The following is a 23,207-nucleotide window of genomic DNA, read 5'->3' as shown; positions in this document are numbered from 1 at the left end:
TGCCAACCTCCACCCCAAACCCTGCTTCACCTCCAGCATTACTAATGGTGTTAAATATATTAAAAAGTATTTTTAACTTAAGGGGAGCGGTCACAGAGGCTTGCTGTGTGAAAGGGGTCTGCTCTCTGCTTGTATGTACTTTTAAAGTGTATATTAATGTTTCGATTTCAAGTGAAATGTCCAACCAAGGGCTAAATTTGAGGAGGGTGCTGGGGAAATTTGTGGGGGGGGTCGTAGGGAAATCCCTGCCCCCCCCCCCCACCGGGTGAAAGTGAGTGAGGAGGCGGGAGAGCGAGCGATGGGAGGGGTGGCCCGAGCAGTGGGCGGGGCCTGGAGAAGGGTCGGGGCAGGGTGCTGGCACCCTAGGGTGGAGTCACGGATGATGTAAATGGACACGGCCCGTCCCGCCCCCAGCTCTGTGAGTTCGGATCCGGGGCCCGGCAGGGGAACGTTCAGCCCCTTGGCTGCCCCCAGCCCAGGCCGGCCCGGCGGTGCAGGGAGCGGGCTGCGGCCGGGAGGGGCGGGGCTGCCGCTGCCCGGGCCCGGCGCGCGATGGCGGCGGCGCGAGGTGAGCCCGGCCGGGGCCGGGGCCGGGACGAGCCGCGCCCGGGGCGCCGCTGGGGGGGAGCGGGGCGGGCTGGGGCAGGCGGGAGGCCTGGGCCGGGTCCCCGGGAAGCGCGGGGAGGGGGCGGCCCGGCCCGGTGCAGGGTTCCCGCCGGAGGGGCCCGGCCCGGCCCGCACCGGGGTCCGGACTCGCCTTCCCAAGGGCGCCAAGGGGCGGAGAGCCCGAGCCCGCCCTCCGCGGGGCTGTTCGCTTGTCCCGGGGGCGGGGTCCCTGCTGCTGCTGCCGGGACTCGGGCAGGGCCGCGGCCTCGCCTGGGGGTGGGAGTTCAGGAGCGGCTGGGCAGAGCGGTGCCCGGGGCGGGGTGGCTGGAGGCTGCTGGGATTCGAGAGCAGGGGGAGGAGGTTGGGGGTGTGCGGGGGGAGCACCAGCGGGTTCAGTTGGGAGGCTGGGGGAGCCCTGGGCATGAAGTGGTAACTCTGAGGGCTCCTCTCCTGCTGCCTGGGGTCGATCTAAGATTCACAACTTCAGCTGCGTGAATAGCGGAGCCGGGTCCAGGTACTTAGATCTACTCACCGCAGTCTCTTCCCAGCAGTAAATTGGCAGCTGACGCTCTCCTGTCGACTCCACTTGTGCTTCTCGTTCCGGTGGAGTACCAGAGTCGGGGGAGCGCTCAGCGCTTGATTTATCGCCTCTGGGACCGATTGCTCCCTGCCGATCCGCACGCAGTGTAGACAAGCCCTGAGAAATGCTCCAGTTTCCCCAGGTGGAGCAATAGGTGTGAGGAAGGGGGCGGGAGCCAGGAAAGGTCAAGGTGTCTGCAACGCACCTTGTCTGTGAGGATGGACTGAGTAGCTATGATTGGTAGGGAAGGTGGGGGAGCAAAATGGAAAGATACAAAGAGTGGAGTATGGAGGAGGGAATTGGGGGGATGCGTGGGGGAAGGGAACTGGGTCTCCAACAGGGGCCTGAAGCAGAAGGATTGGATTTAGGAATGACGTGGAGAGGGGAATTGGAAGATGTTGTGGGCTGGGAATTAGGCTGGAGCCTGGGGGTCTGAGATGCAGGAAATGCTGTTCCTTTCAGGAGTATAAAGAAGAGTGCAGTGTCTGCTCCCAGAGCCATACAGCAGCACTGGGGCACTCTCCCAGCAACTCCCAGGGTGTGTGGAGGGGCAAATTGCCATTGACAGTGCAGATCTGAGCGAATGAATGAATTGGTTTGCAGAACTGCCTAATGACCCTCTCAGGGAGAAGCAAGAATTTTGTTTGAAGTTCCTAGTCTTTTGCCGAGATCAAAAGTAACTAAGCAAGTCTGTAGTTAAGCCAATATTGTTTTCAGTTGGCAGTGTCCCTGTGTGAAACCTGCCCCAGATGACCCACTGGCTTCCGAACTACAGCTGCGAAACATACGCGGCCTGATTCAAAGGGGAATGGCCAGAGACACCTCTGCCCAAGTAGAGCGTTGACAGTGAAGTGCTTGGATGGTTTTGCTTGTGGACAGAGGATAAAGTGATGGATTCTAGTGTAACCTGTGTCTCTCCTGAACTGTGTAATGTGTTTCAAACCAGCTGTATTTAAAACATTGCTTAATGGCAGTGTTACTGTCTAACTCTCCCTGCTGCACCTGGGAGAAGCTTTTCCTGGGGATTTCCTTGTCTCATCTGAGTGACAACGAAGAGCTCTGATTTGTATCTTGCAGATGCTGTTGATAACTAAGTATTAGAGCTGGTCAAAACTCATGTTCTGTGGAAAAAAATTAAAACAAAGTGTGTGTGTGCAATGCAAAAATGTGTGTTTCAGTGAAAAAAAATTGTCATTTTGGTGGGGGAAATCCTTCACTTTCTTTTTAAACTCCCCTTCTCCGCAATTTTTTTCCAAGTAGGGGAAACAGGTAAGAAATTACACATAAGAGAAAGTGAGGGAAAAACACTTTTTCTCATTGGAAAAAAAAAAGTTTTGTAGAGTTTACATCTGGAAAGGACCATCAGATCTTTGAGTCTGACCTCCCACTACATCTCACTAACTGTATTAAGCCCAGGGACTTTAGTTGGGCAAAGTATTTTGACTGTGAGAAAAAGAGAACAGGAGGTGAGGCCAAGGTCCCTGTGATATCAGGGAATGATTAGATGAGCTGTGCACAGGAAATCCCAGCAGGTGAACTGTGCCTCATGCTACAGAGGAAGACAGAAAAGACCCTAGGGGCTCTCACCATTCTGAGCTGGAGGAAAATTCCTTCTCAACTCCAAATCTGGTGATCAGTGTGACCTTGAACATGTGAGCAAGAGGCACTATCCAGGCTTGCTTTTCAAAGGAAAAAGGTTACTTTTGAATGTAAATGTTTTTTTCCCCTCACACTTCTCTAATGAGAAAAATGGAGGAGGGAGGTGATGGGAGGAAAAAATGAAGAGGACATTTCCCCACCACTTTTAAACAAATAATTGTAGACATAACTGAAAAATAATCTCTCCATGAACTTATTTGTTTTGAAAGTGTTTCTGAAAACTAAATCTTCACATCCTCCAAAGACATGTTTGATGGGTGGGAGAAAGAGTGCAGTTTTTTTGACAACCCCATTTTTTTACCAAAAAAAAATGTTTTCAATGAAAAACTTTGACCAGGTCTATCAAGTATGTGCCAAGTAAGTAGCTGACAGTGCTTGCTGTTGGAAGGATTTTTTATGATTAATGTATGTTGCACATTTACTACTTTGGAGAATGACTCATTTGTGAACTGCTCCTGATGTTTGCTGCGTCTTTTGGGCAACAGATTTTCATCCATGGGGTTGTTCTCATCAATGGATCACTGTTTGTTATTTGCATGGTGGCTGGTTGCCCAAGTTACATGGGTTTGCTTTTGATCCTCGAGTGGACCACAGACATTTTAAACAGGAAGAGAACTGGGAATAACCCTGGTTCACTACCAAAAATAGTCGCACCTTCCTGTCAGTTGCTGGGAATGGGCCACATCCACTGTGATTGAATTGGCCTCGTTAGCACTGACCCCCCACTTGGTAAGGCAACTCCCATCTTTTCATGTACCTGCTTACTGTATTTTCTGCTCCATGGATCTGATGAAGTGGGTTATATCCCATGAAAGCTTATGCCCAAATAAATTTGTTAGTCTCTAAGGTGCCACAGGGACTCCTTGTTGTTTCCACTTTTTTATGATGGATTTTCAAATGAAGATCAGTAGTGCTTAAATACATATGGTGATTTTTGGGATTTGGAGAGAACTTGATGAATCCCCAGAAAATGCCCGAATCCTTTAGAATAATAAATAACAAGAGGCCGCAAATCAAAATGAATGGAATTTGGTCCTTGTATTTGTAAAAATATTCATAAATATTGTCTTTTAAACTTCAATCCGTTCTACTAGCTGATCAGTTGGCGGCTGATCAGCACCTCAGACTGTTCATCTCTCATAGCACTAACAAGAACTAAGATTGTTGTAGGCCTCAGATACTGGCTGCCCTTCCTTCTTAGCTACAGGAAGAACATGGAACTCAGTATGTAATAACAAGCTTTCTGTGCATTCGCAAGCTGGAATCACATCCTCATTTCACAGCTCTCTGTGCCAAGGGTTGCATGTGTCTCTCCCCCATCGGCCTGAAGGTTGCAGCCAGGAGTCTGGATCCAGAGCGTTTCATTTCTCATTTCAGGCTATGTTTGACATTGCTGTCTAGTTCTCCTGAGGAGGAGTGGGAGGAGCTAGCAGGATGGCAGAAGTTGCTGTAGAAGGACGTGATGAGGGACAACGACAAGACTTTGATCTCACTGGGTAAAAATTATTACGTAACTCCTCATGTAAAGTCGTCCCGGTTAACGTTGTTTCATTGTTACATTGCTGATCAATTAGAGAACATGCTCATTTAAAGTTGTGCAGTGCTCCCTTATAACGTTATTTGGCAGCCACCTGCTTTGTCCACTGCTTGCAGAAAGAGCAGTCTGTTGGAGCTAGCTGGTGGAGGCTTAGAACTAGGGTGGACTGGCAACTCCCCTAAATTCCCTCTGTGGAAGCCGCCCAGCAGGCTATCAATTGCCGGGCAGTTCAGCTGTCCCTCCCCCCACTGCCATATGCTGCTCCCAGGAGCCTCCTGGTTGCTGTGCAGAGCGGAGGGTGGGAAGAGAGGTGCTAATGTCAGGGTGTCCCCTTGCTCCTGCCCCACCTCCCCTGCTTCTGAACCTTATCTCCACAGAGCAAGTGAGGGGGAGAGAGACGACAGGGCTCAGGATGGAGGGATCTTGCTAGCAGCAGCTGCTGTCTCAACTTGCTAATCTTCTTAAAAAGGCAGTGTACTTAGAGCGGGGTCAGCATACTTAAAGGGGCAATGCGCATCTCTCTCACACAGTGTGTGTGTGTGTGTGTGTCTGTCATGCTGTCTGCCCTCCCTACATTCGTGCTGCCTTGTAGAGTGTGAGGCTACATTAACAACAATGTGTTAACCCTTGAGGGCTCAGATGAGTGCTAGTTCATCATTTAGCAGTAAGGCATTCCCTGGGAAATATCCCACCCTCTGACTCCACCACCTCAACCAAGCTTCACAATCATCAGTGCTGTGTACAGTGTTAAATTTTGTTTAAAACTTCTAGAGTGTGTGTGTGTGTGTGTGTATACATACACACAATGTCTTTGGTGAAAAAATTTTCTCTGGAATTTAAACACCGCCCCCCCCTTTACATTAATTCCTATGGGAAAATTGGATCTGCTTAACATCGTTTTGCTTAAAGTAGCATTTTTCAGGAACAGAACTACAACATTAAGCGAGGAGTTACTGTGTTCACTAGTTTGCAGAAGTGGCATGAGCTGTAAGGGGCCTGAGTGATCTTCAGAACAGGGTTTTTCTCACGTTTGCACCTGCATTCTTTTGGGGGCGGGAGGAATCTGCTCCAGTCAATGGAGATTCAAAATACAGAAGGTAGCTCTAATCCCTCTCTTTACAATATTTTCTGGTTTAGGATAGTGGCTGTACTTCTCCATCTCTGTCTAGCTCAGAAGCAGAAGTGAGTTGCTGGGTCGTTGTACGTGATGCATTGGTGCAAATAAGGGATGTTCCATGTGGAAAGAGAGTCAATATTTTAATAGAAGCAATTTCAATTTTCTGCAATTCAACATCCACACAATCAGCCAGGAAATTGCCTGTCTCTCATCTAAATTGTTCGTGGCCAAAGAGTTCTGTACAGTTATGTGGTGTTTGTCTTTTATGACTCTCCTGTAGAAATACATTGAATCTCAATCCCAGTTCCTTGTAACCTCTTAGGAAAGAGATCAAGGTGTCATTGTGGACACATCAGTGAAGAAGTTTGCTCAGTATGTAGTGGTTACTGAGTAAGAAATTAAGATATTAGGCTGTACTGTGACAGACAGAAAACATTACAAAGTTATCTGTGGTACAGCTTCACCTTAAATAATGCTGTATTCATTTTTGGGGCCTTTATCTCCTAGACTATAGCCTGTGGTATGCAGGAGGTCAGATTAGATTATCACAGTTGTGTCTTCTGGCCTTTGAATCTGGGAATCATATGACGGAAGAGACCCATTAAAGAGACTGATATTGGTATTTTAGTAAAGCATTTGCTAGAGTATTGCAAAACCTTACTCCCAAAATTAGGTGGGATAGGAGAACAATTTCTTGGATATAAAACAGTCCAAAGATCACAAACTAGAATTAACAACAAATAGCCATGTTCCGGGTTGGGAGAAGGTTACGGCAGCATTTGGTCCAGCATTTAAAATGGTGGTCATTGCACTGGATGGGGAGGTAAGTAGCATACCAATGGATTTAGGTGGTGAGGCTAAACTGGGAAGAATTGCAAACGCCAATGAGGACAGGAAAACAATAGGGAATGTTGCAAAATAACAAAACTACAAACAATATGGCAGCTAATATATTTGGGGACAGGTTGAAATGCTCCATTGGAAGGACCATCCTGGGAAGCAGTAATGCTGAATGAGACTGTTACAAAATACCAAATACTCTGTGCTTGCCAAGTTACAGAAAACATCGTGTGATTCTTTTTTTTGGTGACAGGCATCCTGTCAGCAAATCAGACATTGTGTCCCTGATTGAACATGAGGAAGAGCCATGTGTCCGAGCTCACCAGGATTCGAGGGAAAGAGGCTTTTCTAGAGGGGTCTCCTCTGGTGAGTAATAACTAATGAACTCTTCAGAAACTTTGAGTGAGGTAATGAGCTGAGAAAGAAGCCTGCATTTCATGAGCTTCTATTGAAACAGCTTTTGTCCCCTCCAGTCAGCTTAGTAGCCAGCTATTATTACATCTTTTTGGCAGGTGTCTGTCATGGATTCCTACCTATCTTGACTGGCTTTGGATTGTAGCCCCCCCCCCCCCTTTGGACTTCTGTGTGATCAGGTGGGATGGCAGGACATAGTGGATATCATTGTCTTGTCCCTTTGTAGAGCTTTGAAACATTAGCTAAGCCAGGAGGTGGAGAGGGAGCTTCTGAATCATAGAAATGTAGAGCTGGAAGGGACCTTCAGAGGCTAATTTAGTTCATCTGCCTGCACTGAGGCAGGACCCAGTCCTAGGAAACCTAAACCAACCCTGACAAATGTTTGACCTGTTCTGAAAAACCTGCAATGAGACAGATTCCACAACCTCCTTAGTTAATAGAATTATAGAAGATTAAGGTTGGAAGAGGCCTCAGGAGGTCATCTAGTCCAACCCTCTGCCCAAGGCAGGACTAACACCAACTAAATCATGTCAGTCAGGGCTTTGTCAGTTAACCTGTTCCAGTACTTAACTATCCTTAGAGTTAGAAAGTTTTTCCTAATATCTAACCTAAATCTCCCTTGCTTTAGATTAAGCTTCTTGTCCTTCCTTCTGTGGATATAGAGAACAATTGATCACCATCATCTCTATAACAGCCCTTATCGTGCTTAATGACTGTTATGAGGTCCCCCTTCAGTCGTCTTTTCTCCAGACTAAACACGCCCAGTTGTTTTTAACTTTTCTGCATAAATTAGGTTTTCTAAGCCTGTTATCATTTTTGTTGCTCTCCTCTGGACAGTCTCCAATTTGTCCACATCTTTCTTCAAGTGTGGCACCCAAAACTGGACACAGTACTCCCACTGTACTCAGCACTGTGGCCTCAGGTGAACGGTTACCTCCTGTACATACAACACTCCTGAAGGGAGATGGAAGGAATATGTTCAGCTTTTCTAATAGAGCCTGTAGTCAGAACGCCAACATGATATGCTGTATGTTTATATGCTTTACATTCACGAGTCCAGTGTCCTTTGTGTGTTGAAGTAACATCTGGATTCTCCATTTATTCCAGCAGATATTGGAATCAAGTGGAAGACTGAAGAGAATCATCAGCAGGGAAATTCTGAGGGTTTGGCAGAGCACAGGAATTTATCACAAAGAGAGAAAGCAAATAGCTCTGATGAGGGAAATACGTGTGAGGGTGAACACAGACCAGCCGGCCAACACAGGAACATAGAGGATGAGAGCCTGGAGAAATCCAATCCAAATGAAAGACCCTTCGGCAAATGCCAAAACATTCCTATCTGCACAGGAGAGAGACCCCATAAATGTACTGAGTGTGACAAAAGCTTCACTCGCCGCTCACATCTTCTTCAGCACCAGAGAATCCACACGGGGGAGAGGCCCTATAAGTGTACCGAGTGTGAGAAAAGCTTCAGACAGAGATCAGAGCTGATTGATCATCAGCGAATGCATACTCAAGAGAAACCCTACAAATGTGACAAGTGTGGGAAAAGGTTCATTCGGAGCACACGGCTTATTCAGCATCAAAATGTTCACAATGGCGTGAAACCCCACAAGTGCCCCCAGTGTGAGAAAAGTTTTAGCTGGATCTCATCGGTTATTAAACACCAGAGAGTCCATACAGGTGAGAAACCCTATAAATGCCCCGACTGTGAGAAAACCTTCAGCTGGAGCTCAACCCTTATAAAGCATCGGAGACTCCACACAGGAGAGAGACCCTATAAATGCCCTACCTGTGCAAAGTGTTTTGTACAGAGTGCAAATCTTATTAAACATCAGAGAATCCACACAGAACAGAAACCCTATGCATGTGGGGAATGTGAGGAAACCTTTCTGATCAGGTCTCATTTCATTCTGCATCAGAGAATGCACGCAGGAGAGGAACTCTACAAGTGCGATGGCTGTGAGGAGTGGTTTGGTCTTGTCTCGGACCTTCATAAACATCAGAAGAGCCACACAGGAAAGAAGCCCTATAAATGCTCCGAATGCAACAAAAGCTTCAACAAGAGTTCAAATCTTATTAAGCATCAGAGAATCCACACGGGAGAGAGACCCTATAAGTGTCCCGACTGTGACAAAAGCTTCATTCAGAGCTCTCACCTGATGCTCCATCAGAGAGCGCACAGGGGAGAAAAACCCTACAAATGCCTGGACTGTGAGAAAAGTTTCCACCAGAGCTCCCATCTCATTCAGCACCAGAGAGTCCACACGCAAGAAAAACCCTTTAAATGTCCTGAGTGCGAGAAAAGTTTCAGCCGAAGCTCAGTGCTAAATAAACACAAACTAATCCACGTGGAAGACCAGAGCTATAAATGCAGCCAGTGTGAGGAAACCTTCAACAGCAACTCCCGCCTTCTTCAGCACAAGAGAACCCACCATGTGGAAAGACCTTACACATGCCCTAGCTGTGAGAAGAGTTTCAGTCGCAGTTCGCAGCTTATGCTCCATCAGAAAAACCACACAGCAGAGAAACCTTACAAGTGTGTTGACTGTGACAAAGGCTTCATTTACAGCTCACATCTAATTCAACATCAGAGAACTCACACTAGAGAGCGACCTTATAAATGTCCAGTGTGTGAGAAAAGCTTCATTCAGAGCTCACATCTCCTTCAGCATCAGAAAATCCACACGGGAGAGAGACCTTTTAGATGCAGTGATTGTGAGAAAACCTTCAATCGGAGCTCCAACCTTATTAAACACCAGAGAACTCACGCCAGGGAGAACCTGTAAGATATGCTGCCATATGAACTCCACGCTCTTGACTATAAGAGTATTCACACAGAAGGAAAATCCTATAAATAGGTGAGAGAACCTTCAGTCAGAAACGTCATGTTGTTCTTCAACTTCACTATACTGAAGTGAATTAAGGTCTCTAGGAAACTTGCCTTGACCTTCTTATACTGGCAACAGTTTTGCTGGTATAAATTATACCAGTTTCCCCAACAATATACTATCCTGGCAAATGGACTCATTTGCCAATATAACTATGCCTACACTACAGAGTTTGCCAGCACAGTTATGTCTATTAAGGGTGTGATGAGGTGTGATTTGTGAGTGAACAATGTGCTGGTAAAAGCCCCTAATGTGGACACAGTTACATTGTCAAAATTTGCACTTTTACCAGTAGAATATATTTTGTTTGTGTGGGGATGAGGACGGACACTGTAATAAACTATACCAGCAAAATGCTATTTTGCCAGTATCACCTGAGTCCAAGTTAGCAGCAGTTTGAGGGTATTGTATATTGGTATAATACAGTGGTATAGCGATATTGGCAAAGTTTTAAAAGTGTAGGACTCCAACACAGTATATAACAAAGCATTGATTACCTGAAGTGAATAGTTAAGCTCCCCTAAAAATGGGAAAGAGACCGCAACTTGATACCTGTCCGTGTGCAGAGAGAGAATAGATTCCCCCCCCCCCCTCCTCCTGGTTACAAGAATGGATCAGAGGTGATTATTTAGGTTCTGCTTTCAGGTCATGTATTCAATCATCTGTCATTGGGACTGTTCCACCTGGAAGAGGGATTAACTTACATGGTCATTAAATATTCAGATAGTATAAAACTGGTGCAAGCTGCAAATGTTATTGAGGAAAGAGAAATAAGTCAAATGAGCCTGGGGGGAATTAGGCACCCCATATGTGTAGAAATCAACAGGTGAAAACTGCTGCATGTGGGCAAAAGTGAATTGAAATACAAGTCGTCACTGGTAAAGAAAGCTAGCGTGAGTGGTGCTGAAGATAAGACAACAGTATAGAGATGTTTGCTTTCGGGTGTGTCACTGTACAGTCATCTTGCCTGAGTCTAGCTCAGAATATCACTAATGAATTAGAAGTTGTGACTGAGAGTCCAGCACTGAGTTCTGTTCCCAGCTGTCCCATGGACTCTTGCTTTGTGCCTCTGTAGAAGAGAAAAACAAATGTAATTTTGGGTTGTAACTGCAGAGGCATGAGATACCAGAACAGCTGTGGAACAGTCTCCAGTGAGAAGTGATGAGATTCATGTGGCTTTGGCCTTTTAACACTAGGCTGGGCACATCCCTGGAAAATATTCTGTGTTGGTTGTCTGATTTGGGGGGGAGGGGGTAATATCTGATCTGACAGTACACCAGCAGGCTGTTGTATTTTTTTGTTCTTAAGGATAAAAAAAATTAATAAATCTTTGGAATTAAAATGGTATTTTATCAAACTTGCTAATTGTCTGGAGGAATTAATCATTTAGCTGAGAAAGAAAACAATGAACATTTTTTGTAAGTGAAATGAGCCAACGTGGTGCTTCATTCCAAGGGCTGGGCTAGTTTTTAACCATCAGTATTTTCATGTGACTTGAGCAGAGGAAGGCTCCAGCGGCAGGAGTTCCAGTGGCTCCTTTGCGTGGTGGATGTTCAACATGGCATAGTCAGCTGAAGCATGCTGGGCTGGAACCAGCATTGAAATTTGAGCCACTGGCGCTTTTAATTGGCCAGAGGTGTGATGTCATCAGCAAACAGCTCAATGGCCCCACCTCTGTGCAGCTGTTTGTACAAATAAAAAAAGATTAAACCGAAAACCCCAGTGTGGTATAGACTGGTGAGGGAGAAATCCGCTCCTGGAGTTGGGAACGGATGCTCCCAGTGTGCAGTGTCCTCAAATGGCTACGTTGGGTTGCCTGTGAATTTAGTGCCACTATGTTCTCTAGCAGGGCTGTCTGCCTTTGTATCACCCTCACTATCTTGTCAATGCGCTCTGTCCACAGCTCACTGTCCTCATCTTGGTGTCATGGTAAAGGAAACTTTCCCTCCACTCTTCAGTCGTCTTCTGCCTTTACAGATGCCGACACAAATATGCCTTCTCACGTGCATGTGCTCTCTCTCCCCCCTCTTCCTGAAGATTTGCCTGGCGTTCAGCCATGGATAATGCTTCTGTCCATGTGGGCAGCGATGTGTCAGGACCGTGGGGGGGGAGGAGGGGTAGAAACAGCACAAGTAACTGTCGTCTCAGTTCTAGTCTCCATGCCAATAATAATAAAGTGTTGCTTTTCCTTTGTTTTGGAATTCCATTCACATGGGACCACCAAAGCTTGGAGATGGTAAGATATTTTTCCACCTTGCTTCTCTCCTTGTATAGGGCCTCTGTAGAAGTGCCAGGTTGGTGGTGGACTGGGAATTGGGGAAGGTGAGGGGGGTGGGAGCTGCAGGCAGGTTAAGCTCATGTGCACAGCTGTAGGCTGTCTATACTTGGGGAATATGATGCTGAGGGCATCTCTCCAAAGGCAGAGCAAGATCTTGTTCAACAAGGCCATGGGCAAACTGGGAAGATGTTCTCTATCGCTCTTTGCCAGGCTGATGCTGGAGTGGAAGGGAACCACAAGCTGTAAGAGTAGAGCCAAGTTAGCTGCATTGCCTTGCAATGTGCATGGAAAAAATAGTCATGTCTTTGCCTTAAGTTCTCTTTTGTGATACCTGCAGAACAGCACAACATGCACTGCAAAATCAATGGAATTTTGCAGGAATGGCTCCAAGTCCAAGGGATCAGATAGCCATGATTGCCTTAATATTACTACACATTTAACATCTCTGTAGCCTTCTTTAGGCAATGTACCTCCTCAAATCTCAAGGCAGCTAAAAGTTGAGGTAAGCCCAAGTACTTTCTGTCTCTGGCGCTACACTAAGCATGCCTGCTGTGCAGCCGATGTGTTTGACTTATATTTTTTTAGACTAGTGTGGTGCCCCTGTCTTGGGTGGGTGGGAAGGAGCAGGAAGCAGCATAGGAAGGGGGGTGAGTAACATGTCTCACAGATGGTTGTAGGATTTGATATTTTAGAGAAATTGCTTTGGAGCATTCCTCTAATGTACAACCACCCAACACGGCGGTGCCGTGAGGGTGCCTGGAATAAAGCTGTTTAAAGGTTGTATTTTGATATAGCCCCTAATAGTTATGGGGAAAGGTCCCCTTCCCAGCAGTGTCAGGATGGGTCTCTGGCTGGCAATCTGGCATCTCCTGGGTCTGCAGCACTACATGTGTGAACTGGTGATATCCTGACTGGCTGGGCAATCTCCTCCTCCTCGGGGTTCTGATTGGCATGAGTGGGGGGTACCTTGCTGCAGTCCAGAACAGGCTGGGGTTCAGTGAGGGACTGAAAATCCACTCCAGCTACTCTCAAGAGATGCAGGGCTTGCCGAGTCTTGTTATTGTCCCTGGAATTTTTGTAACCTCTGTACTGCTGCACGGCATCCCCCTGACCATGACACCCAGGTGGCCCACCTCTAAGGCTGGCTCTGGGCTGGCATGTTGTGAGGTTAGAATCGGATGCTGTGAGTAGAGGAGGGTAGAGAGGTGCCTGCTGCAGGTAGAACTTGAACTGGCTTGTGGGAACAAAATGGACAGATACAAAGAGTAAAGTCTGGGAGGTGATGGATGCATGGGGGAGGGGAATTGGGTCTTTAACAGGGGCCCAAAGCAGTGAGATTGGATGTAGGAATTGCCTGGATGGAAGAATTGGGAGACGCGGTGGGGGTGGGAATCAAGCTGGAGCCCAGGAGTTTGAGGAACAGGAATGTCTTGAATGCTGTTCCTTACAGAGTAAAAGAAGGCTGCAGTGTCGCTTCCAGAGCCATAAAGAACTGGGCTGTGAAAGCAGTAACTCCAGGAAGTGCAGCGGGACAGATTGCTGCTGACAGCACAGGTCTGAGCGATGGAATGAATTGGCTTGTAGAGCTGCAGAATGACCCTTTCATGGTGGCAGATTAGTAGGGTGACCATATTTACCAGGACACCTGGTAAAATTACTCGTATTCAAGCGAGTTCAATGGCAATCAGTCAGAACTGTGCAGTGCACTCGTCTGTATTTTTGTACAGCCAGCACTTGATTTCTCCAGGATTAACCTTAACAATCTTGATTTGTACAAATGGCTGCACCTGGGCAGGTAGCATTTTGCCCGGTATGTCTAACTTCCGCAGGTCCCTTTGAATTATTTCTCTTTCTTCGCGGCTCCTACCAATTTCATACCATCTCCATATTTAATACCCCTCTTAGTCATTTTTTCTTCCAGACTAAACCACTAAACTCAGGACAGAGGAGTGAAGATGACCTGAAAAGCATAAGTTAAATAATCACCTCAACTCATCTCGTGTGATCAGGGAGTCTAGTGTTTCTCTGCACAGGGACAGGTATCAAGTTTCAGAGTCTCTCCCATTTTTAGGGGATCTTGACTCTTCACTTCAGGCAGACAAGGTTTGGTACTTATTGATTGTGTGGGGGTAAATTTATACTCAGGCCAGGTCTACACTTGGAAGACTTTGGCAGTAAAGCTTTGCCAATATACTATCCCGGCAAAGAACTGCGAGTGTGGACACAGATGAGCAAAATGGCACTTGTGCCAGTTCAGTCTATTCCAGCCCCTCCCCTAAGCAAAATAAACTAGACTGGTAAGAGTGCAGTTTTCCCTGTATAATCACACCTGCACTCATGGCTTTTGCCAGCAGATTGGGAACAAATCCTACTTTATCTCCCGCTAACAGACACAGCTGTGCTGGCAAAAACACAGGCATAGACATTTATACTGCAAAAGACTCCATTTGCCGGTGTAGCTTATTTTCTTTGGGGAGCTGGTCTAATCTTTCATTTTTAACCCTTCAAAGGTAATTTTGTACTATTCATTCATGTTCTAGGTTGCCTTTACTGCTGGTTGTTACCATCTGGTAAGCTTTGCTGGGCTGAAGACAGGAACAACTAGCTTCTCTGTTCCGTTGGATTGGCTGGAATATATTGATGTAATTCTTCAGTGCCTAGTACATTAGCAACAACTTTGCCACATTTGGTTACTGGACAGTGAGCTTATACGCATCTGCTTTAATCTCTGACCTGACTTTGGTTCATAGACTCTAGTTCAGCCCTTAGCTCTTGTTCCAGGCCCAGTGCTCCAGGCTTCTCTCCCTACTACAAGGGGTATCGACCACATGGCCTCTTAGGGCCTTTCCTTCTCTGTTCTATCAATCCCTCATTTCATTGTAATTACTTAAACCTCTAATCAACAGTTCATACTTTATACCAGGGGTCCCCAACACGGCACCCACGGGCACCATGGCACCTTCGGGTGCATCTAAGGGCACTCACGTGCTGGCTGGCGGATGAGCATCCACTGAAATGCCGCCAACATCCAGAGGTGGCATTTCGGCAGCGATTCCTCTAGATGACGCTGTTTGTTGGTGGCATTTCGGCAGCAACACCTATTGACGTTGCCACTTGGCGGCGGTATTTCAGCGGATGCTTGTCTGCTGCCACAGTCCTCCATGGCTCGTCATCTGGCACCCACCAGACGAAAAAGGTTGGGGACTGCTGCTTTATACTGTTGCATTTAAAGTTTCATTCAGTGCTGATAAGGATTGTCATTTATTTTGAGGCTATTTTGTACTGACTTTCTGCTATAAGTTTCTGTTTCTAGCAGTAGGTTGTGGAAGAAAGTTATAGTAGTTCACTAGAATCAGGAAGCAGAGTGTCTCATTAGAGCACATGAGGGTTTTGGTTTTTTGTAGGTATTGATGAAATAGCCTTTTTTCGTGTCATGGAGGCTTTGTTCATCTGTAATTGGTGGTGCTGGAACTGATCATTTGTCCCTGGAGATCTCAACTACTGTAACTATGCAGTCCCAGGGAATCTACAACACTGAGAAATCGGTCTGAGGAAAGCTTCCTTTGGTGTTCGTTCAGCACGAAAGTTGAAGAACCCACAAAATAGGCGCACCTGGGGTAAGCTGATCAAACAATGCAGGAGAAAGGTCCATGTGAAGTCAGCCAGGTGGTCCTCTCTAGGATCAGTCTGGAGTTCATCTCTTGTATGACCCTTGGGTGTGGAGCCCAGCCTTCTCAAATGCATTTTGCCCCCTTTCCGTCTCCCAAGAAGCCAGTCTTACAGCCCCTCCTTTCAACACCTGGGCAGCAGAAAGGGGAAGCTGAGGAGAAGTTAACCATTATTTACTTGGGAGCAGTAAGGCCCCTGCACCTTGTCACACCCTGTAAGTAGGCTCAGTGCTGAGTTGAACCAGAAATCCCAAATCAGTGGGGGCTGGAGAACTTTTTCCTTAGTCTATAAGGGTCTGTTTTCATTGCAAAGTTAGCCCAGGTGCTTACTCAGATGTTGCCCCAACTCCCCACTCATCCACACCAAACCCTTTCAACTTAGTTTGGTGGCACTCTAAACACAGGGTATTTGGCACTGCCGGGTTGTGGGCTAGAGCCAGGATGATGCTTTACACTCAATCTGGAGGTCATCTACTTTGCAGTGTGGACACAGGCTAACCCACTCAAGTGCTGATGCCTAAGGCTGTGATTTTGGCATGGAAATTTTTAGTAGATTTCACAGCAGAGGTGCAGGAAAAACATCCCAAGTCCCAGAAAGATCACCAAACAATGTAGTTTTTGCTGCATCAATGTACACAAGAGCTTTTAAGTAGTAAAAGTGTCTGATATTAACACACTGATCAGTGATGATAGATGTACAATTAAAATCAATAATTTACTCCTGGCGGAATTCTGCAACAAACAATTAAAAATTCTACACACAATATTTAAAAATTCTGCATATTTTATTTGTCAAAATATCACACTATAATCACAACTGTTTCAATTATTCTTGGTCATTTATTTCAAAATACCTGTCAGCAATATGTCTATAACAAACAGATTCAGGAACTGTATTTTGACAAATAGCTTCCTTACTAGGCATATTAATACAGCACTGAGTAATAATTCCTTTAAAGCTTGGCTTACAGCTGTTAGGAGAATGTGAAGTAAATAGGGTAAAAACTAAACAATAATAATCTTGCTTCTGGCTTTTTAATTTAAACAGGCTAAATAAGCAAGCAAGAGAATGTAAGTGAAAGCATGAGGCCACACACACTCACACGAGCTGCTAGCCTTGCCTTTCAGTAACAAGAGAAGATAAGGGGACCTAATCAAGCAAGGGGTTGCTATGGTAATGACACAGCTGGAGTGGAGGGGAAGGTGTAAGGAAGAGACATGGAGTCAGCAAGAAAGTGACTATGGCCAAAAGTAACCCATCTCCCTACACCTCTCAGGTAGAAAAGAGGTGGTCTTCCTGACCCAAGACCCCCTAGAATGGAACATGACCATATATTGGAAGGGGTGGCATCAGGGAAGGGGCACTACATTCAGCCTCTGCTCCAGTCTCTCCTCCCCTACTAGCCCTTATGAGCCCCTGTCTGACCCTCCCCACCTCCACACCATATGCTGTGTTTCCCCATAGCCCCTGTTTCCTGACCTGGTCTGGCAGGTGCTATGAAGAAAGCAGGCTCTTTCTCTTCCCTAGCTGGCCAGAAGCTGCTGCTTTGTTCTGTGGCCTCAGCACCCTCTGGTGGTCAAAAGGCAGAACTGCACCAACATTTCAGCAGAAGCTTTTTTCTGTGCTAAAAACGTGCATGGCTCATGAATTATGTGCATGCACTGTAGCAAAGAATTCCCCCAGGAGTATATAATATAAAGACTACTGCCAAGATTAACTGTTACTTTAGAGTACATCATGGTGGTTTACTTAGTTTTCCACAACTGTGAAATAGAATGTTGTACACTGTGAGATTGGCATCCTTGATTCCACATTTGCCATCTTGCAAGACAAGAAGAGAACAAAAGTAAAGGGCTCTATAGCTTTCACCACTATGTACATTTCGACTGGTTTCCAGGTGCCATTCCAGCTCTCATTTTTGAACGTGTAAGCTTTGGGCATCGTGGCCATTTATTTATTTTTTTTCATTGGGCACATTACGGCTGCTTGGTTTTTTTTCACATTTAGAGCCATTTAAAAAAATTAGGGTTAGAAATAACATTTTTCAGAAGAAAGTAGGCTTTTTAAACATTTAGGGCCTTTTAAATAAAGTTTAATAAACAGAGAAATAAAATGTTAAGACATAAATACATTAACAGACCTTTTTAAATGAAAAAATACATTTTATGCATTTTTTTAAATAAAGACATTAAATATTAGTAACAGAACACATGCTTTTAGAGAAAAATAAAGAAGGGAGTGGTTGTTTCTCTGTTCCACAGCTTTGAGTGTGAGAACACAGAAGAGGTTTCTAAGAGAATATGCTGCTCTGAGATTCTCCCCTATGGACCTGTGCCATCCACAGGAGCTGGCAGGAATGCCGAGGACAAAGCCAGCAGCGAGCCAGCTATGCTAGCCAGGTGGATTCTTGCTGTCCGCATCTCCTGGATGATGATGCCCAATTCTTTCTCCAGCCTGTTTGCAGAGGCAGGTTTCTGCTCAGTTACAGGATGCTCAGTTCTCTGTGCTCTGAACATAGGTGTGTTATTCTCAGATCCTCGATTTGTGTGAGAAGCAGATTCAAATGTCTGGACTTGCCCAGGTACATAGATCTGCTCAGAATGTGGATGTAGGCCAGGCAAGGCTGGAGGTGAGCAAAACACCCTGTCCAGTGCTTTCTCCTCACTCTCTACTTGGTCATGGACTGCCCCACTGAATGCACATGGAGACGTACTGCTGGGCCTCTCTAGGCATTCGGCACTGCCCATGCTGTTCTCTCCCTGGTCTGTATGCCCTAGGTGTGCCTCCCAAATCCACAGGCTGGTCGAATGCATAGGGGATGGAGAGAGGTCCACTTTGTGATCAGACAGTGGGGGAGCAGGAGAAAGCCCGGGTGGTGAGGATGTGAAGGCTGTATTCAGAGCTGTGTCAGCAGATGATGCATCTGTGTAGGCACAAAACTGTGTTAAACTTAGCAGTTTAAATAGTAACTCCAAGTGCACATCTGAAAATCTAGCTGCTGAGGCCAGAATTTCCAAAGAAATTAGGTTCCATTCCAGCACCTCACGAGGGTCAGAGATTCCAAAGTACTAAGCACCCAGCAGTAGATCAAGGCCACAGTCTGAAACATCAGTGTGTCTGGGGAAGAGCAGGAGGAACTCAGAAACCCTGCCCCTTAGGGCGATTAATTCAGAATAAGTCTTGATCTTCTTGGGGAAGTGGAAATTGCTGTACTCTGAGACCTTCACTTGGGACAGATGGATGAGTCGTAAAAAATATACCCCAGGAGCCGTTTCTACTTTCTAGCTCAGTCATTTGCAAACTGTGGTCTGTAGAATGTTGTAATCTGAGAACCAAAGAGGGGAGAGCTGCGGGATTGGGAGGTTAAATGGATCCCTGAAAGACACTCTTACAAAGTGGTCCATGCAGGATAGGAAAGTGGTGATTCACCCTTGTGAATCAAGCCACCTTCAGGGAGGTTCTCTCTCTTTGGGGCAAAGTATTTGTGAGCCCTCCAGAGAAGAGAGATGAAGATACCCATTCAATTGCAACATCCAAATGCTCACAGAATAGCTGGACAAAAAGCAGAGGGTCAGGGAGAGTGGAAAGAGATGACTGATGTCTGCCAAGAAAATGGGACATCTGCTAGATACCAACCTCCTGCATGGAGCTGTAGGTGCACGTTGGGGCGGGGTGGGGAGTCATTCTGGATACATTATACTATTGATTGATTGATTTGTATGAAGGAGCCCCAGTCATGGGCTATGGGGCAAGGAGCTGTACAAACACATAACAAAGATGGTCCCTTCCTATGATGGGGTGAAACCCCATCATGGGCTAGAATGGGTTAAAAGCAGTCAGTCGCAGTTACTGCACCTTTGTCATAATTAAATGGTTGCTTCTCAGCTAGAGGGGGTGGGATTAAGAGGTGTCAGGTGATAACTTAATGCACACCTGGGCACACCTGAGAGCGTTCAGTCAGGGTGGGGACAGAGGTGAGGGGGACCCAAAATGGACTCCTGTGAAGGGGCCTGAGCCAGAGACTGCTAGAGAACAGACACTTCAGGAAGGCTCAGTCCTGGAGCTAGGCAAAGACTCCGGATTGGCCCAGAAAGGGGACTGAAGACAGAGCCCAGAGGACAGGCTGATTTGCTGAGGCACCTGGGTTGTTAGATTGACTGTCTGTCCCAGGAAGGGCTCTGAATTAGATGTTCCTTTCCGGGAGGGCTGACTGCACAAAGGCAGCTGGCCCACAGAAGGTTTTAGCGGTGAAGACCCCTTTAATGAGGCCCTGCTACTAGGGGGCGCTATGCTGGTGAATATGACCACTGCCCCGGAGAGCTGCCGACTCACTTGCGGAGGTGCGTCTGTCCCTGGAGTCCTGGTGAGCACTGACACACGGCTCTTCCCCTCGCTCCAGCTGGGATATAATGTCCGGTTTGGCAGCAGCGCAGCCTGCGGGGGGAGAACGATGATTACACGCTGACTGTGATATCCAGGGAACACGTCCTGGAGTACTGATGTGCTAGATCTCCGTGTTCCCAACATGGGACGGAGCTTCCTTGTCAGCGCTGCCCTGCCAGTGCTCCATGAAATGCACCCCTGTGCTGGTACTGTGCTCCTGGCCAGGAGCATTGTGGGAAAATCTGATGCCCTGGCCTGTGTTACTATTGTTTTCAGTTCCGTAAGACATCTCTGTCTGGACATGTTGGGGGTCCAGACTTTCTCCCCAGGATCTCAAGAAGGAAAGTTTCTCAAATAACTTAGTGAAGGTAGGGATCAGAGCACATTCCCTGTAAAAACTGAGGGAGCTAAAGACTAAGTGTTACAGTATTATCATCTCCTATGTACCTGCTCAGTTCCACAGCTGACCGCCTGGCTACTACGCCGAGGAAAGGCAGAAGGTGGCTATAATTCTACTAGAATCTCTCTTAATGAAGTAGGTTTTGCATCAATGCCACTCCTCTACAGGAGTCTGCAGCATCTGAGGATCAGTGTGGATCATTTCTCGGCAACCACTCTACGGGGGGTGAGAACAAACCAGTGTGGTGTTTACCTTCAGTGGTTTTGCCCACAGAACTCATAGCTAGGATGATTAAAACTACCACAGTATTTTGTAATTCTTCTAAGCATTTTAAAGGGGATGTACCTAAGCGCATGAGAGCAAATCTGAGCCGAAGCTAACTCAGGCCCTTCAAAGTTCATGCAGCTTCTAGAAATAGGTGAATGATCATTGTTACCCAGCGAGATCACAGCCTCGTAGTTGTCCCTCATCACGTCCTTGTACAGCTCCTTCTGCCACTCTGCTAGCTCCTCCCACTCCTCTGCGGAGAAATAGACAGCGACGTCATCAAATGTGACTGGAGCCTGAAACAGCAAACAAACTGTGATCAGCAATGTCTGCTTCAGTCACACCCTGACAGCAACAGCCCTGGGTCTAGCAGGGCAGGGAGAGCGTTTCCTGAACAAGTAACTTGCATGAGTAACACACACAGCACAGGCGGTCCATCTGGAGGGTGATTTCCGCCCTGTCAGCTCACACCTGCCACTCCAGGGCTCTGATGGAAGGAAATCGGTTTCCAAGTGGATGCTGAGTAGTAGCCCAGCCATTGTCACAGTGGAGACTCCCTATTAAGGCGTCACCAGTCCCTTCCCCCCACCCCACCTATTTGCAGTGATATCTAACTAGGGTTTGTGTTGTCCAGTGAAACACACAGCTAGAGACGACACGAAGGCAAACCCTATACTGAGCACGCCTGCATTTCAGAGCCTGGAATGCACTGCCCTCCTCAGCTGTGTCCTTTGACTTGAGATGGATAAGGCATCCGTTCAAAATTGTCCCCTGAGGGAGCTCGTTTCTCCCTGGCTTCCGAGCCAGCTCCTCCCCTGCCCTGTGTTTTTCCCACTCCTGGGACCAGTTCTTCCCTTTTTTGTTTCCTGATAGAATGTTGTTAGGAGCTTTCTCTGGAGCATGGGGCTTTCCCTGAGCCAGGTGAAGCTCTGGGGGAGGAGCCATGAAACCAGATGTCCTGACCCCCCCGATACCCCCCAACTCTGGGTGAACTGGACTGGTTTGCACAGCTCCACTGCGGGGTGCAGCACTGGTTCTAAAATCACGTGGGCTGAGGAAACGGAACAGTCGTAGAATAGAATCATAGAATCTCAGGGTTGGCAGAGACCTCAGGAGGTATCTAGTCCAACCCCCTGCTCAAAGCAGGACCAATACCCAGACAGACTTTTGCCCCAGATCCCTAAATGGCCCCCTCAAGGATTGAGTTCACAGCTCTGGTTTAGCAGGCCAATGCTCAAACCACTGAGCTACCGCGCCCCCCATAAATGCAGGTCCTTCTCCAGAGTCCTTACAGTTCACAGGAAAAAGTCCAGTTCAGGGACAAAGTCCTACCTGAGCAGAGTCCCCACCAGCCATTCCCCATCCCACAGGATGCAGATGTTTGCTCCCAGGTTCAGCAGCTGGTGGGGAGTCCAGGCCACCTGCTGGGACTGCCACAGGCTTCATGCTGCTCTGGCCCTTCCTTCCCAGAGCAGCTGCTGCTCTAATGGAGACAGACGCAAAGGAGATGGGGCGTGAGTAGCACAGGCGTATCCCATGAGAGGCCAGAGGGAGGCTTAGCGTCAGGAGGAAGATTTGCACATTCAGACTGAAGAGCTAAATTCCATGCAGGGTTGTACATCAGTATTGGGCCAATCTGGATTTGGTAGTTAAACTGCTGGGAAAAATAACAGAGAGAATGGCTGGGGGGGCAGGGTAACAATCCTGTGTCCAGATCTCAGTAGTGTGGCCAGAGAGGCCTCTCCTCAACTACCGCAGCATCAAGAAATTAAACACAATTCCCCAGCCTAGATGGGAGGGCTTTGCTTTCTCCCCTCCCCATCTTTCTCGCTCCTTTTTCTGTTCCTGAGCTGGTCTGTTTCCCCCTTGTGAGTCCATCTCCTCCCGCTGCTGGCCTTTCTCTCAGTCTTTGCAAGGCAGCATTTCTTCTCATCCTTTGTCTCGCCCGTATCCCTCTCCCTGCTTTCTGGTCCATCCTGCCGCTTCTCTTCCCCAGTCATCCCTTCCCCTTAGCTCTCCCGCTGGGCTCTGGTCCCTCAAGCTCCTCCACCTTCCCTTGTTTGCGCCTTTCCTCACCTGCCTTTCTCAAGCCTCCTTTCTCTGCAGCGGTTAAAACAGACGGAAACAACCCATTGCCCCGGGTGGAGGGGGAGAAATCTCTGTGCTGACTGCACCAGCTGAGGGAAGCAGGGCACTGTCCATATATTTGGGGCTTTGTCTTAGGTGCCTATTACCCCCCGCCCCATGTCCTGATTGTTCATACTTGCTACCTGGCCACCCTAACTGCACAGGCCAAGGAGAGTGCCTGATGCTCACTGCGGCCTACGTGCACTGTGCTGCCCAAGAGCACAGAGACCGCTCCTCCCCTAAGCTTCCCCCCTTGTGGACAAAATCTACACTTGCAACTTCACAAATAAGCCAGCTGCAGCAGGACAGCAGCTAGCAGGGGGATCGGCTAAGTCGGGGCCCTCCCCCCGAGAAAGCCAGGCCTTGCAGATGGAGCCATTGCTGGCATAGATGGAGGAACCTGGGCGGCGTAGGATGTTTTTCTAAAACTAGGAATTAC

At 47.3% G+C, this 23,207-nt stretch overlaps 2 protein-coding genes across 16 annotated transcripts in view; one reads left to right on the top strand and one right to left on the bottom strand.

The window, feature by feature from the left end:
* Window positions 1-512: 512 nt before the first annotated feature.
* Window positions 513-17,871, top strand: LOC115661225 (zinc finger protein 883-like). Of its 8 annotated transcripts, none has more exons than XM_030583577.1 (4): window positions 513-568; window positions 4,223-4,341; window positions 6,605-6,705; window positions 7,861-11,004. In XM_030583577.1, the coding sequence occupies exons 2-4, from the start codon at window positions 4,280-4,282 to the stop codon at window positions 9,540-9,542; spliced, it is 1,845 nt and encodes a 614-aa protein (XP_030439437.1). In that variant the 5' UTR covers window positions 513-568; window positions 4,223-4,279; the 3' UTR covers window positions 9,543-11,004. The 8 variants fall into 8 exon arrangements, 5 of the variants coding, with proteins under 5 accessions (XP_030439437.1, XP_030439435.1, XP_030439436.1 ...); XM_030583575.1 differs by having other exon boundaries at window positions 6,593-6,705; XR_004003040.1 differs by lacking the exons at window positions 513-568; window positions 4,223-4,341 and adding exons at window positions 5,443-5,564; window positions 17,853-17,871 and having other exon boundaries at window positions 6,593-6,705; window positions 7,861-9,614.
* The window catches only part of LOC115661227 (zinc finger protein 746-like), a 17,474-nt gene continuing 12,120 nt past the window's right edge, over window positions 17,854-23,207 (bottom strand). For 3 of the 8 annotated variants that reach the window (XM_030583578.1, XM_030583579.1, XM_030583583.1), the window contains 4 exons: window positions 21,974-22,298; window positions 20,811-20,937; window positions 19,924-20,025; window positions 17,854-18,514 (listed from right to left, as the gene is read on the bottom strand). In XM_030583578.1, the coding sequence (XP_030439438.1) occupies window positions 17,913-18,514; window positions 19,924-20,025; window positions 20,811-20,937; window positions 21,974-22,087 (945 nt within the window). In that variant the 5' untranslated portion in view covers window positions 22,088-22,298 and the 3' untranslated portion in view covers window positions 17,854-17,912. The remainder of the gene's footprint in view (window positions 18,515-19,923; window positions 20,026-20,810; window positions 20,938-21,973; window positions 22,299-23,207) is intronic. The other 5 variants (XM_030583581.1, XM_030583582.1, XM_030583584.1 and 2 more) reach the window with 2 other exon arrangements.

This window comes from Gopherus evgoodei, chromosome 13 (genome assembly GCF_007399415.2).
Source record: "Gopherus evgoodei ecotype Sinaloan lineage chromosome 13, rGopEvg1_v1.p, whole genome shotgun sequence".
Classification (NCBI taxonomy): domain Eukaryota; kingdom Metazoa; phylum Chordata; order Testudines; family Testudinidae; genus Gopherus; species Gopherus evgoodei.
This window is presented reverse-complemented; position numbering and strand designations above follow the sequence as displayed.

Bases quoted from the DNA above. Each gene is read 5' to 3' on its own strand.
- LOC115661225 (XM_030583573.1), top strand. From the start codon at position 5,458: ATGGAGATTCAAAATACAGAAGGTAGCTCTAATCCCTCTCTTTACAAT. The intron at 5,565-6,592 runs GTGAGTTGCTGG...TTTTGGTGACAG, and splicing joins TGTCTAGCTCAGAAGCAGAA to GCATCCTGTCAGCAAATCAG. The intron at 6,706-7,860 runs GTGAGTAATAAC...CATTTATTCCAG, and splicing joins TTCTAGAGGGGTCTCCTCTG to CAGATATTGGAATCAAGTGG.